This window comes from Eptesicus fuscus, chromosome 2, assembly GCF_027574615.1.
Source record: "Eptesicus fuscus isolate TK198812 chromosome 2, DD_ASM_mEF_20220401, whole genome shotgun sequence".
NCBI lineage: Eukaryota > Metazoa > Chordata > Mammalia > Chiroptera > Vespertilionidae > Eptesicus > Eptesicus fuscus.
In genome coordinates this window covers 42,550,449-42,564,319 of record NC_072474.1, presented here as the reverse complement: position 1 = coordinate 42,564,319, position 13,871 = coordinate 42,550,449, and the positions used below count along the sequence as shown (strand labels likewise).

The window sequence follows — 13,871 nt, the reverse complement described above, 5'->3', positions numbered from 1 at the left end:
ACTATAATTTATCTTTTCTAACTCCTACTTTTAAAATCTGTCCCCAGTACACAACTATACTTGATTTTCATTATAGCTCCTACAGTTCACTCATACATCCTCTTTCCTTCTTTAACTCTGTTCTCTACTGATTCCTTTATAAAATTCTTCCCTACGGCCATCCCTTCTTTCCCATCTTCCACCTCCTCATTCTTTTACTCTTTTTTTTAATTGATTTTTTGCAGAGAGGAAGAGAGAGGGATAGAGAGAGGGATAGAGAGTTAGAAACATGGATGAGAGAGAAACATCCATCAGCTGCCTCCTGCACGCCCCCTACTGGGGATGTGCCCGCAACCAAGGTACATGCCCTTGACCGGGAATCGAACCCGGGACCCTTCACTCCACAGGCCGACGCTCTATCCACTGAGCCACACCGGTCAGGGCTCTTTTACTCTTTATACAGGCTAATTTAAAATTCTATGCTTTTCGTCCTTAGTACTGCTTTCCTCTCTGGGACCTGCAGCCGCCTCGGTTTGTGGCGTCCCCAGGCAGAGTGCTCTTGGATGGGGCGCAGTGTCATGGGGGTGTTTGTCAGGCACATGCACCCGGGAGAAAAAGAGGACTCTGGCGCTGGGGGCAGGGAAGTGAGCCTCATGCAAGTACCCATGCTGCGTGCGCACCTGCTGGTCTGTCAATATGCAAATTGGTCATTACTGGGACACCGAAATGGCCAATTAGCATATTACCTCTTCATATGTATAGATGGCTAAGATATGGAAGCAACCTAAGTATCTGTCAAGAAACGAATGGATAAAGAAGTTGTGCATATATACAACGAAATATCACTCAACCATAAAAAACAATGAAATATGCAACAACATGGATGGACCTAGACGGTATTATAAGTGAAATAAGTGAAATAAGTTAGAGAAAGACAAATGCCAATAAAGATTTCACTTATATGTGGAATCTAAAAAACAAAATAAACAAACAAGCAGAATAGAAACAGACTCAGATAACAGAATAACAGACTCAGAATAGAAACACTCATTTTGACAGTTGCCAGATGGGAGAGGGATTGGGAGGTTGGGTGAAAAAGATGAAGGCATTTCGAAATAAAATTAGTAGTTACAGAATATTCATGAGAATGTAAAATACTGCATAGGGAATATGGTCAATAATCTATACTCATAATAGCCTAGGGCCGTCATGACCAGGATGGATGACCGAACAGTGGGCCCCGGGCACGCAGCAGGAAGGGTCTGTGGGCTCTGTGGTGTGGTGGGCGGGAGAGATCTGTGGGCCCCAGGCCGCCAAGGCATGCAGGCGGGAAGGGTCTCTGTGGGCTCTGGGCTTCCGAGGCGCGGCGGCAGCGACAAGGGTCTGTGAGCCCTGGGCATCTGAGGCGCAGTGGTGTCGGCGGCGAGAAGGGTCTTTAACCCTGGGCTGCCGAGGCACGCAGGAGGGAAGGGTCTGTGGGCTCTGGGCCTCTGGGGCGTAGCAGTGGGAGAGATCTGTGGGCTTTAGGCCACCGAGGCACGCAGGAGGGAAGGGTCTGTGGGCTCTGGGCCTCTGGGGCATAGCAGTGGGAGAGATCTGTGGGCTTTAGGCCACCGAGGCATGCAGGAGGGAAGGGTCTGTGGGCTCTGGGCCTCTGGGGCATAGCAGTGGGAGAGATCTGTGGGCTTTAGGCCACCGAGGCACGCAGGAGGGAAGGGTCTGTGGGCTCTGGGCCTCTGGGGCGTAGCAGTGGGAGAGATCTGTGGGCCTTCGGCCACTGAGGCACGCAGGAGGGAAGGGTCTGTGGGCTCTGGGCCTCTGGGGCGTAGCAGTGGGAGAGATCTGTGGGCCTTCGGCCACTGAGGCACACAGGAGGGAAGGGTCTGTGGGCTCTGGGCCTCTGGGGCATAGCAGTGGGAGAGATCTGTGGGCTTTAGGCCACCGAGGCATGCAGGAGGGAAGGGTCTGTGGGCTCTGGGCCTCTGGGCTATGGTGGCAGGAGAGATCTGTGGGCTCTGGGCCGCTGGGGTGTGGCTGCGGCAAGAATGGTCTGTGAGCCCTGGGCCTCTGAGGTGCGGTGGTAGTGAAAAGGGTCTTTAACCCCGGGCCACCGAGGCATGGAAGTGAGAAGGGTCTGTGGGCTCTGGGCCTCTTGGGCGCGGTGGTGAGAAGGGTCTGTGGGCCCCGGGCCACCAGGGTGCTGTGGAACTCTGGGTCTCGTGCTTTCAGGGGTTTGGCCAGCTTTCAAACTGGATTGCAACAAGAGGGAGGAGGGAGCCCCATTCCTCGCAGAATCCACTGTTGGGAGGAGGGAGCCTGCCTGAGGGTTCCCAGATTGCGAGAGGGTGCAGGTCAGGCTGAGGAAACCTCCTCCCCGTGCACGAATTTTGTGTACTGGGCCTCTAGTATTGTAATAACTATATATGGTACTAGATTTATTGGCATGATTACTTAGTATGTTATATAAAGGTATAATCATGGGGTTGTACACCTGAAACTAATATTGTATGTCAACTGTAATTTTAAAAAAACAAAAACCCACCCATGGCTCTTGTAGTGTCTATAGATGTAAACATTGGAATCATTGTGTGAAAGTTGCAGTTCTGGGGTTTCTTAGTAAGAATGCCTAAGTAAATTAATCTGCTTAACCTTTATATTAGTAAAACAATTAAGTTCCAAATTCAGACATATGTAACGTTTACTGGAAACCACTCCCAATTTTTTTTTTTCCGTCTAACAGCAAGCAACTTTCTAAGGAGTATGAAAGTATGAAATGAGTGGGAGCCTTGAGGTCAGAGTGGGTTAAAATCTGAGCCTGGCCAGTTATTAGGTAGGTTACATTTAATAAATGATTTAACTGTTTGGAACCTTGATTTCTTCACCTTCAGAGGAAAATAGCAGTGGTAGGCTTTGGGTTGTTATGAAGAGAGACAAAACAGCATAATGGTTAAGAACACAAGCCCTGAAAACAGACTGTTCTGGGTTTGAATTCTGCCTGTGCCAAACTTGTGTGACCTTGACCAAGTTTCTGAACCTCTCTGGGCCTGTTTCCTTACATGTAAAAGAGGGGTACCTTTAGTACATATCAAATAGGGTTATTGTGAGGACTTAATGAATTTTCTCAGTAGAGGAAAAGATAAAAGTAGAGAGCAGGTATTAACACAATCAAAGCTTAAAGTTTGCCAGGACAAATTTGTTTCTAAAAGCTAAAGAAGATAAAGTTATTTGTAAAATTGTTCACTGTTATTAGAGATTTTACCTTATCCTATATAATAAAAGCTTAATATGCTAAGTGTCTGGTCTTCTGTTCAACCAATCTATGTGTAATCCTACATAATAAAAAGGTAATATGCAAATTGCATCACTCCGCTACGCCCACGATTGGGCCGGCTGGAGGCGCGGGGGGCAGGACTCAAGGTGGCCGATTGGCTGGCGGTAGGAGCGGGGGTCTAAACCACCGGCGCTGTGGAAGGACCCATGGGGCCGGCGGAAGACGCTGGTGGCGGAACAGAAGACGCTGGTGGCGGAACTCGGGGTGGCCGATTGCGTGGCTGCTGGCAACAGTTTTCTGCCAGCAGCAGTTTTCCTCTGGCCACCCACTGATCGGAGTGCCTCCCGATCGGAGTTCCTCTCGGGGTGGCCGATCGTGCTGGCTGGAGGCGCTCTGATCGCGGGTGGCCAGAGGAAAACTGCTGCTGGCAGAAAACTGGTGCCGGCAGCCAGGTGAAGGAAAAGTCTATTGCACGAAACTTCATGCAATGGGCTTCTAGTATGCTAATGATATGCTAAGGCCGCATGGCTCTGACATGCACTGACCACCAGGGGGCAGACGCTCCGGGCAGTAGGTGAGCTTGCTGCTGGGGTCCAGCCAATAGTGGCTGAGCGAGCTGGGCCAGACATGCCCTGAATCCCTCTTGCGGTCCCTCCCAGGCTGGCCAACCTCCCATGTCCCTCTCCAGCCCTGATCATGCACTGGTGGGGTCCCTTAGCCTGACCTGCGCCCTCTCGCAATCCGGGACCCCTCTGGGGATGTCAGATAGCCAGTTTCGGCCAGATCTCGCAGACCAGGCCAAGGGACTCCATTGGGGCACGAATTTGTGCACTGGGCCTCTAGTATGTTTTATAAGAGAATATCTTTTAGTGGGATAGAGCAATACATGACTGCCCTTCTCAAGCTAAGTATATATTTTATGCTTATCATATGACTAATTTCCTTGAAAACTCTGCTGACAAGTGTAGCAATGTCAACCCTCATTAATTCTGCAGTAGGTTAGCTTTTGGTTGAACTTTCTGGGCTTTGCTCTTGGGCCACCCTGAGTAGTCACATGAAATCTGGTTTTCTGCCATATGAAATCTAAAAAGCACTCAACAAAACACTGTTTCCCCAGTAAGCCAGAAATCATCATTTCCCACAAATAGAAGGAAAATTCCAATGTACTCAGTGAATCCTCCCCCTTAGTGTTCCTGATTAACACACACTGTCCTTGGGTCACTGTATCTATCACAGGACAGTGTGAAGACAGTGTCAGCTCCGCTCTGCCTGCCTACCTCACAAAGCAGGATGACTGGAAGGCTTTGATACTTTTTGTATACTGCCAATTTGTTAGAAGGAAAGGGCCAATTGCACTCCCTGCTTCTGCCACTCCGAGAGCCCACCACCATGTATATTTTAAAATAATACTTCTTACCCTAACCGGTTTGGCTCAGTGGATGGAGTGTCGGCCTGCGGACCGAGAGGTCCCAGGTTCGATTCTGGTCAAGGGACATGTACCTTGGTTGCGGGCACATGCCCAGTAGAGGTTGTGCAGGAGGCAGCTGATCGATGTTTCTCTCTCATCGATGTTTCTAACTCTCTATCCCTCTCCCTTCCTCTCTGTAAAAAAATCAATAAAAATATATTTAAAAAATAAAATAATGCTTCTTTGATACCAGTTTTTTAAATATTACAATTTGCCGTTTATAGGACTAAACAAAGTAGGCATTACTTACTCCATTCTCTGTGCCAGCCCTTTGCTGTCTCTGAGTTGGTTCAGTGACCAAGGTCACGCTTCCCAGCACTCCATTCTGCAGAAAGGAAGCATGACCCCAAGAACAGGGTGAATGTGCAAGGCAAGGGCCACAGAAGTCGTTACCGGGCACCCGAAAGCCCAAGGCCACCCTTGGGAAAAGACCAGCAGTCCTGGCAAAAGGAGAATGAATCTATTGTAACTGTCATCAGACCAGGATTGTGCAGGAGTTGGGGCAGGGTGGCCCTTGCTTCAGAAGACTGTACATGGGAGTTAGACTCTCAGTATAAAACAGCTGCAAAGTTATCTGTCCAAATGTTTCCTTTGATAGACAAAGACACTGGAGCCCAGGAGGTGTCTGCAGATGGTCATACTGCCCACCAGGGACTAAGCCAGGGCTCCTCTCACTCAGTGGTCCTTTCTCAGCATCACGTTTACATAATACAGATAGCCTCAGACTTGAGAGTCACTCAAAAATACAGCACTGGTTATTCTCTCTTTCCTGAGGAAAACAAATCATGGATCTGCAAATGCATAATTCTTGGCATTGTTTGACATTACACACATTTAAAGAATATATATCGTGATGCCCTGGCCAGTTTGGCTCGCTGGTTATAGCGTCGGCCGTGGACCGCAGGGTCTCAGGTTTGATTCAGGGTCAAGGGTGTGTACCTCGGTTGCAGGCTTGATCCAAGGCTCCTAGGTCAGGGCGCATGTGGGAGGCAACCAATCAATGTGTCTCTCTCACATTGATGTTTCTCTCCCTCCCTCTCCCCGCTTACTCTCTCTAAAAATCAATGGAAAAAATATCCTCGGGTGAGGATTAACAAAAAATAAATAAAAAAATATAGTGACAACACTGTCATTAGAACACGTTTGGCCTTGCATTAGACACAACTTGTAACTGAGAGTGAAAGGTTAAAATCCATCTAGGGGTCATCCATGCATCCTCCTAATTTATCATCCTTGCTCTCTTCACACCAAATTCCTCTTCTCCTGTGGCAATATTTTCTTGTTTCTACCTTTGCACATGCTGCTTCCTCTGGCTTGAAACCTTTCTCTTTCTGATACACTTATTCTTCAAATTATCAGGTTTCTCTGTGTAATTTTCCTTTCCCCTTTCTGATCCCACGGCGTTTTGCATTTGCTACATACTAGCATTTAAGGGACTTTACTATTTGGATGTGACCCTATCTCTCCCAAGCCCAACAGTCCCCAGCAAAAGTGCTTCTCCCATATTTTTACAGGATTAGATGAGATCAAAGCAGAGGAATGGTGAACACAGAATTCCTTAGGTATATACGTCCCATAGGAGGAGGCCTACTTTTGATTCGATGGTGAGTCTGTGAGTTCTTATTACATATTTAAAAATAAGTGACAAATTACAGGGGGAAGGTTAGGGAGAGGTGGGGGAGATAAGAGATCAATCAAAGGACTTGTATGCATGCATATAAGCATAACCAATGGATGCAAAACTCTGGGGGGTGAGGGCATATATGGGAGTGGGGTGGGGGGTGGCAATGGTAAGATATGTACACATATAATACCTTAATAAAAAAATTGGAAAAAAAATAAAAAATAAAAATAAGTGAGTAAAGTTCGCTATTACTAAGTTACTGTAATTCAAAATTACTCACACGAGGGAGATTAGCCTAGTTGGTATCGATTACTCTACAAAGGCTGCCCTTTGACCTCAAACCGTCAGCTGTCTAACTCCCTGGGCGCGATCTTTACTTTGGGACTCAGGGGCTGTTAGACATTAATTTCGATTGTTGAGCAGCTGGTTTATTTCTGTCTTAGCAGAAAACACTCATCATCCACAGGAATAAAATAACCCCCAGAGCTGGTTACTAGGTGACAGGAATCAAGGTTGCTCATTTTGGGTGCCTTTATCACCACCACCAAAGATCACGTATAAACTCGGCGCTGAGGTTGGCACGAGCACCAGAGGCGACGATGTAAGAAGCCAACACTATGCCTCCCTCTTACCAGGCGTCTGTGGCTTTCCGAGGAATGGCCTGCACGCTAACCGCCCTGCCCCGCTGCGACCCGGGGTCCGACGCCAGGCTCCGCATCTCCGCGGCAGCAGGCGGCGGCCCGCGCCAGCCCACGTGGACGCCGCGCTCGGACGCCGGAAAGCCGTCCCCGCGGCCTCCGCCAATGAGCTGAGCGGGCCGCGAGTCCCCGCCCCTTCTCCGGTGACGTCACGGTAACGCCCGGGGAACGCCGGGAGGCGGGGCCGCCTGGTCTCCGCCCCCAGAGGTCCGCTGGCTGTCGTGCGTCGCAGCGCGCCTTCTTCGCCGAGCCTGGACGCCGTCGCCGCCTCCGTTTGCCCGCAGCACCATGGCTTTCGTCACCAGGCAGTTTGTGCGCAGCGTGTCCTCTTCGTCCACAGCCTCAGCCACGGCGAAGAAAATCGTCATCAAGCACGTGGCGGTCATCGGCGGCGGGCTGATGGGCGCCGGCATTGCCCAGGTGAGCCGCCCCCTGGCAGCGCACCCCGCTCGCTCTGCTGCCCCCCGGAACTGAGAGCGCTGGCGGGCCGCGGCCCGGCGGGGTGATCCGCGGAGAGGCCGGGGTCCACGGGAGACCCGGGAATTTCCACCATGCTCCTCCCCCGTGTAGTTGAAACGTCTTGCTTCTGGGCCTGTGCGTGGTCATTCCCCAAAGATACAGTGTCTTGGGGCTGAGCCTCAGTTTCCTCGTCTCTAAATTCCAGCCGGGCCCAGGGCCCCAGCGGGCAGGGTGGAGCGTGCTAGCGAATGCACTTGGAACTGGGTCCTGCTGAGAGAAGATAGTATTGTCTGTGTCCAAGGTTGAGACGTAACTTGCTTGCTTGCTCCTTGGCTTACACCCTTATTGCTTCCAGAGACCTGGAACTTTTTAGAATTATACGGTCTTTGTAAGAGCAGTTTTCTGCTCTCCTGAAGGATCTCCTTCCAACCTCCCGTGCGTTTCCTTTGCTTTCTGGGTTACAAAGAATAATAATAGTCATCGCTTTTGTAGCACTTTGCAAAGTTACCTAGTAAGAGCTTGGGAGGCCCTGTTAGTCCGCCAAAGGCCTTGCAAGGCAACATTGACCTTTGACCCAGTGCCCTCTGTGCTGAGAACTGCAAATTTTAGGGACTTGGAGAAAGAGGGAGAAGACAAAGGGGCTGAGGGCCTCCAGTCTCAATGTCCATCTTCAAGACTGCCATGTTCCAGCCTAACTGTGGCTCAAGGTCAGTTGTGCGATTGATTACCTGGATACTGTGATATTTGCTGCTTCTCCAACCGCCCTCCCCGCAAATTCCTGCTCATATTGGAGAACCTTGATTCCCATGTCTTAGTTGATTATATTCTTATCATTTCAGCCTTTGCACCTTGTATTGTTGAAGTGGAGACCATTATCTAGTTTTTCTTAGTGGAGTACTCAAATGCAGTGGCTACAGTCATGAAAGAGTTTATTTTTCAGTGTCCTTCCAGTCAGGTCCACATTTCCATGCTTGCTCTTTTAAAAATCATTGACTATTATTATGTATCTTAACTTTCCTCTCCCTGCAAATGTTTTGCAACACATTAATTTGATTGCATTGTCTCCTAAAATACGTATTTCATTAACTTTTTATCCTTCTAACTTCTTACAGTTTTCCATTTCTCTCTTCCGAGATAATGTGTTTGGACATACATTTCCCTTTTTATTGTGTGGATGCCTGGGCTGCTAGGTTATGGTGTCCCCTTAATCTGTGTTCTACATGAGATGTGAGGAGCAAGTGCCTTTAACCTAAATGTTCCAAATATCCTACCTAATAATAGACAAATATGCAAATTGACCGTACCTTCGCTATGTCCACGATTGGCCAGGAGGCGCGGGGGGGCGGGACTCGGGGTGGCCGGGGTGGCCGATTGGGCCAGCGGGAGGCTGAGCTCATGTTGCCAGCGGCGGCACGAGCTCAGCGTCTGCGCCATGGCTGTGCTGCGGCACAGAAGGGGCCTCTAGGGCAGCGAGCTCACGTCCTGCCACAGATCATCAAAAGCGGGGGAGCTGGGTGCCTGTCCACTCCCGCACCAGGCCTTTCAGAAGCCTTCGCCACGCCGGAGGCTTCTGAAAAGCCTGGTGCACCAGCGGACAGGCACCCAGCTCCCCCATGATCGAAAGCGAAAGCGTGTAGGGGACCCTACATGTGCATGATTTAATCATGCACTGGGCCTCTAGTTATACTATATTATAGGATATTCAAGCTTGAGCACACTTGTATTCCCCTGCTCCACCAAAAATCTCCCACAGCTGTGAGAGTGAGATTTGTTGTGGGAAGGTATAAAATAATGTATTTGTTTAAAAACAAGATATTAGGGCCTTAAGCCTATTATTTATATATATAAAAGCCTGTGACCATTATGACCTGTTGACCTCTCGACAGGTCGACCAGCCTCTATGATGACGCATTGACCACCAGGGGGCAGACGCTCAATGCAGGAGCTGCCCCCTGTTGGTCACTGTACTCCCACAGCTAACCTCCCACAGTCCCTCCCCACAGCCAGCCAGGTGGTCAGTGCGCTCCCACAGCTAACCTCCTGTGGCCAGCCAACCTCCCGCAGTCCCTCCCCATGGCTGGCTGGCCCTGATTGGCCCCAATGGGGACTGGGCAACACGGCCCCCCGATTCACCCCTATCGCCGGCCAGACCAAGGTACCCCACCTGTGCACGAATTCATGCACCGGTCCTCTAGTACCGATATAGGAAAAAACGGGTCCAGAAACTGTTGTTAATGGTGACTTCAAGACATCAGTGGAAGAGGATTAGAAACTAAGTAGAAAGCATTGTTTCAGGTTGTTCAGCTCTTAGAATGCTATATCCATTATTGTCCAAAAGGGGTGTTATGCTGCACAACCATGCCCACAGGTAGCACCTAAAATTATGGATATGGTATTGGAGCTTTCATCTCAGAAAGCGGGGAGGAGGTTGACATTGATGGGAACACAGACTTGAATAGTTGGACCAGGGGAGTGAGTGCCTTTTGAAATTTAAGTGGGGGTGGGGGGAGAGCAGTTTATCCCACAGGTTGGAAATACAATGGACTGCCATTCCAAAAGTTGAAATAGTGGACAGTCATAGGGTAAGTAGTTCCATTCTTACAGAACAAGGTTTACAAGAGCCTCAGTCACTTTAGATGAAAGCTCTAATCCTGTGGAGGGAACCACACTTTCCTGCAGAACATCTCTGTGCTACTCTCAGCCAGTAGGTTGGTTGGTTTCAGCAGTTTAGCTGATCCATTTTGAACTCCACCTTCAGGCTTGTAGTTCTAAGCAGTATTGCTTCATTCTTCATGCTCCTTGACCTACAGCTTTTGATAGAGGGTGACTCTGTTCTGCTTATTAAGTGCCACAAAAAGTAGTTGATGTGTTTGACTGGAGATTGGCTCCAGTTCAGTATGGGGAATTGGATGACCTATATGCTCTGCCTCACGTTGGCTGTCTTAACATGGGAAAGTTACTTAACCTCTGTGCCTCCTAATCTCTGAACTAAGACTAACACTAGCACTAGCCTCATAGGAGAATCCAGAGGATTGAATGATTTAGCACAAGTCAGCCTCTTTAGCACAGTGTCTGGCACCGAGTAAGAGCTCACAGAGGCTTAGCTGCCTTTATGATTATTATCTTCATTGCTTGTCCTTTTGTCCTTCTCCCCTCATACCATCTCAGATTGTTGCTGCTAAGATAGGCCTGTAATGTGTAGATGGAGAATATTGGTTGTGAATCTGTTGCATCTCACTTAACCTTGATTGGCAAATACCAGTTGTCCAGGGACCTCTGAAAAGAGGGAAGGCACTTTTTGTCCTCCCTTGTTGTATTGTTAATCCTCATACAGCTTTTTTTTCTTTTTAATTCTCACCTGAGGACATGCTTAGAGAGAGGGAGAGAGGGGAAAAAAGAGAGAGAGAGACACACACACACACACCAATGTGTGAGAGAAAAACATTGATCAGTTGCCTTACATATGTGCCCCGACCAGGAATCCAACCGGCAACCTTTGGGTGCATGGGATGACGCTGAATGATTCTCTCTCATCGTCGATGTTTCTATCCCTCTCCCTTCCTCTCTAAAATTAATAAAAAACAAACAAACAAACAAACAAAAAACCCACAAGCACAAACTAGCATCTAAGGTAGGCTATTAAGTCACATTTAGCTTCACTTTCCTAACTCTTTCTGAAGTAGCTTTAATTTTAAGGTGTAGTTCTGTTTACAATCTTTTCTGTTTCCTTTTTAATGAATTTATTGGGGTGACACTGGTTAAAAAAATTACACAGGTTTCAGGTGCACAATTCTATAACACGCCATCTGTACAATGTATTGTGTGTGTTCACCACCCCAAGTCAAGTGTCCATTCACTATTTATCCCTTCTATAATCTCCTCCACCTCCCCTGTCCCCCTTCCTTTCAGCAATTACCACACTGTTGTCTGTGTCCATAATATTTTTTTATTTATCATTTTTGCTATATTCCAGTTTATGCTGAGTAGCATGGAAAAAATTAAACAGATTTTGTGAGGGCCTGACACATTTCTTGAACAGTTAAGCAATTTAAGACAAGTGAGGTCTGTGCTTAATTACAATTGATCAGTGCACAGGTCATTTGTACATATGTATTCTCCAAGGGTGTCTACTTTGCCTGTCATTTGTTTTGTTTGTTTTAAATTTTAAAAATTTGCTTAGGCTGCAGGTTAATATTTAAGTCAGGTTAACTTGTTATTTTTGTTTGCCCATTATACACTTCTGACTTGGTTCTGATTGCCAATTTGTCTTCAGCTGGATACTTGGGCTGGCAAAGCTTACACTACAGCATCAAATGACCCTTGAGTGGGGATCAGGTTGTTTTTTGCTTTATAAAGGAGGAAAAAAAGGGAAGAAAGGTACTAGCTGTGCTTTTCTTCAGTTTATAGAATAAGTTCTTTATAAGTTTTTCTTATACATTGCCTTTTTTCATATAAGGAACCCAGAGAGCTTGTAGCTTTCATTAAGTTACTGGTGAGGAGTCAGTGAGTTCCCTGGGCATGGAATTTATGAGGCTGAATTTCTCAAGGCTCCAGTACAAACTTCCTTTTAGTGCTCTACACTTCTTGGAGGAAGTGAGAAAGTTTGCATCTTGAAGGGGGTTGGATCTAGGTTCTTCTCACCCAAAACTTTTCTTTGCTTTTGTTTTTGGTCCCTCTTAAAAAGCAAAAAGTGCCCATTTCTTCTGAGGAGAGCTCCTTAGGCTGTTAAACAAAAGAAGGGAGGGGGCAACATTCTCAGCTACAGAGGAACATTTTCCTGACATTTGTGATGCTTGATGAGGACTCAGGTGGACCCAAAAGCTTCTCCCAGCCACTGAATTTGTTCACCGTTCTCTTCTCTCCCCCAGCTCTGAATTTTCTGATGCCAAATAGAAGAGGGATCAGAGTTGTTCTGTATTCTCTCTGTTTTGCAGTGAGTTCATCTCTGTTGAAATTTGCTTGAAAACAGTGCAGTGGCCTGGGAGAGGTTTTGGGATCACAGGAGACTGACACAATCTCTTCTTGTGAGTGTTCTTATGGAGGGAATTTTTTATTCCCAGGTGTTAACTTCCTCCTCAAGGGTATGGGATATGTTTGTCATGACATTCTTCCCTCGCCTCCTGTATTGTTGCTCACGTCTTCATTGGGTGGTTCTCTGCTCTTTGGGACAGTAAACCAGCTTCTGTCAGCATATTAGTTCTTGGACTTGGGGAGGGGCTGACCAGCATAAAAAGAATGCCATGGAATACCTTTGGACATTGTAGAGCAGAAATGACACCTCAGTCAGGTTTGGGGTATTCTCTGCTGTGTGGTAGATACAGCCTCACTGTTATTTGTCCCCTACTTGCGTTTCTAATGACCTTTCCTCCCCCTTCTCTCCTCTCCCCATATCTGCCTTAGGCATAGCCCTCACTGCCCAGCTCTCCTGGAAGATAATGCTGCTGCTCTCTGTTCTGTCTCCCCTGGGTTATGCTAACGATGCGGTGGGATAGTTTCTGGTGAGTGGTGGTCCAGTGCTTGAAACTGAGCAGGCTGTGAGGGGCCTGCTGGAGTGTGGATCCCAGCCCTTCCTCTTCTGGCTGTGGGCGCCTTGGGCAAGTCATTTAACCCCTCTCTGCCTCTATCCCTTACCTGGGAATTCATGTATGCTATCACAATGTTATGACAGGTAAATGAACTGAGTGCTTAGAGTCATACTGGTGTGTTCAATGGTAACTGTTCAATTAATGCTTTTATATAGCTCCCTCAGATCTAATCTGGTGTTGACTTCTCTTATTTTAGATTCTTTTGACTATCTTGGAAGATATTTAATAGGGAGATATGGGGAGATCAAACAATTCTAAAGATTTTAAAGACTGTGTGGATTGTTGAGAAAAAATAGTGCTCCATATAGACATTTTTGGGTATTACAGTGACTTCATAAAAGCATTTACAACAGAGCCTGGCACTTTAAAAATTCTACAGCCGAAACCGGTTTGGCTCAGTGGATAGAGCATCGGCCTGCGGACTCAAGGGTCCCAGGTTCGATTCCGGTCAAGGGCATGTGCCTTGGTTGCGGGCACATCCCCAGTGGGGCGTGTGCAGAAGGCAGCTGATCTCTCATCGATGTTTCTGACTCTCTATCCCTCTCTCTTCCTCTCTGTAAAAAATCAATAAAATATATTTTTAAAAAATAAAAATTCTACAAATGTAACACTTTATTCCATTCAAAGTAATGTGACCATTATAATAATCACTCCTACAGAGATGATATTGGGGTCAAGGGTCAGAGGCAGAGCTGGGCCTGGACTCTGTTCTCTCAACTCCTGTTCTGCTGGCTAGAGATCCCAGAGTCTGAGATAACCATAGCTGTGCCTACACCTCTGGTCTCTG

The 13,871-nt window shown here is 47.5% G+C and overlaps 1 protein-coding gene and 1 non-coding gene across 3 annotated transcripts in view; one reads left to right on the top strand and one right to left on the bottom strand.

Annotated features, from left to right (window-relative positions):
• Nucleotides 1-343: 343 nt before the first annotated feature.
• TRNAH-GUG (transfer RNA histidin (anticodon GUG)) lies at nucleotides 344-423 on the bottom strand. The gene has a single exon. It is a non-coding gene; the product is annotated as a tRNA-His (tRNA).
• A 6,811-nt stretch (nucleotides 424-7,234) lies between these two features.
• HADH (hydroxyacyl-CoA dehydrogenase) overlaps nucleotides 7,235-13,871 on the top strand; it is a 49,709-nt gene continuing 43,072 nt past the window's right edge. For both annotated transcript variants that reach the window (XM_054726723.1, XM_008150259.3), the window contains exon 1: nucleotides 7,235-7,460. In XM_054726723.1, coding sequence (XP_054582698.1) covers nucleotides 7,329-7,460 — 132 coding nt within the window. In that variant the 5' untranslated portion in view covers nucleotides 7,235-7,328. The remainder of the gene's footprint in view (nucleotides 7,461-13,871) is intronic.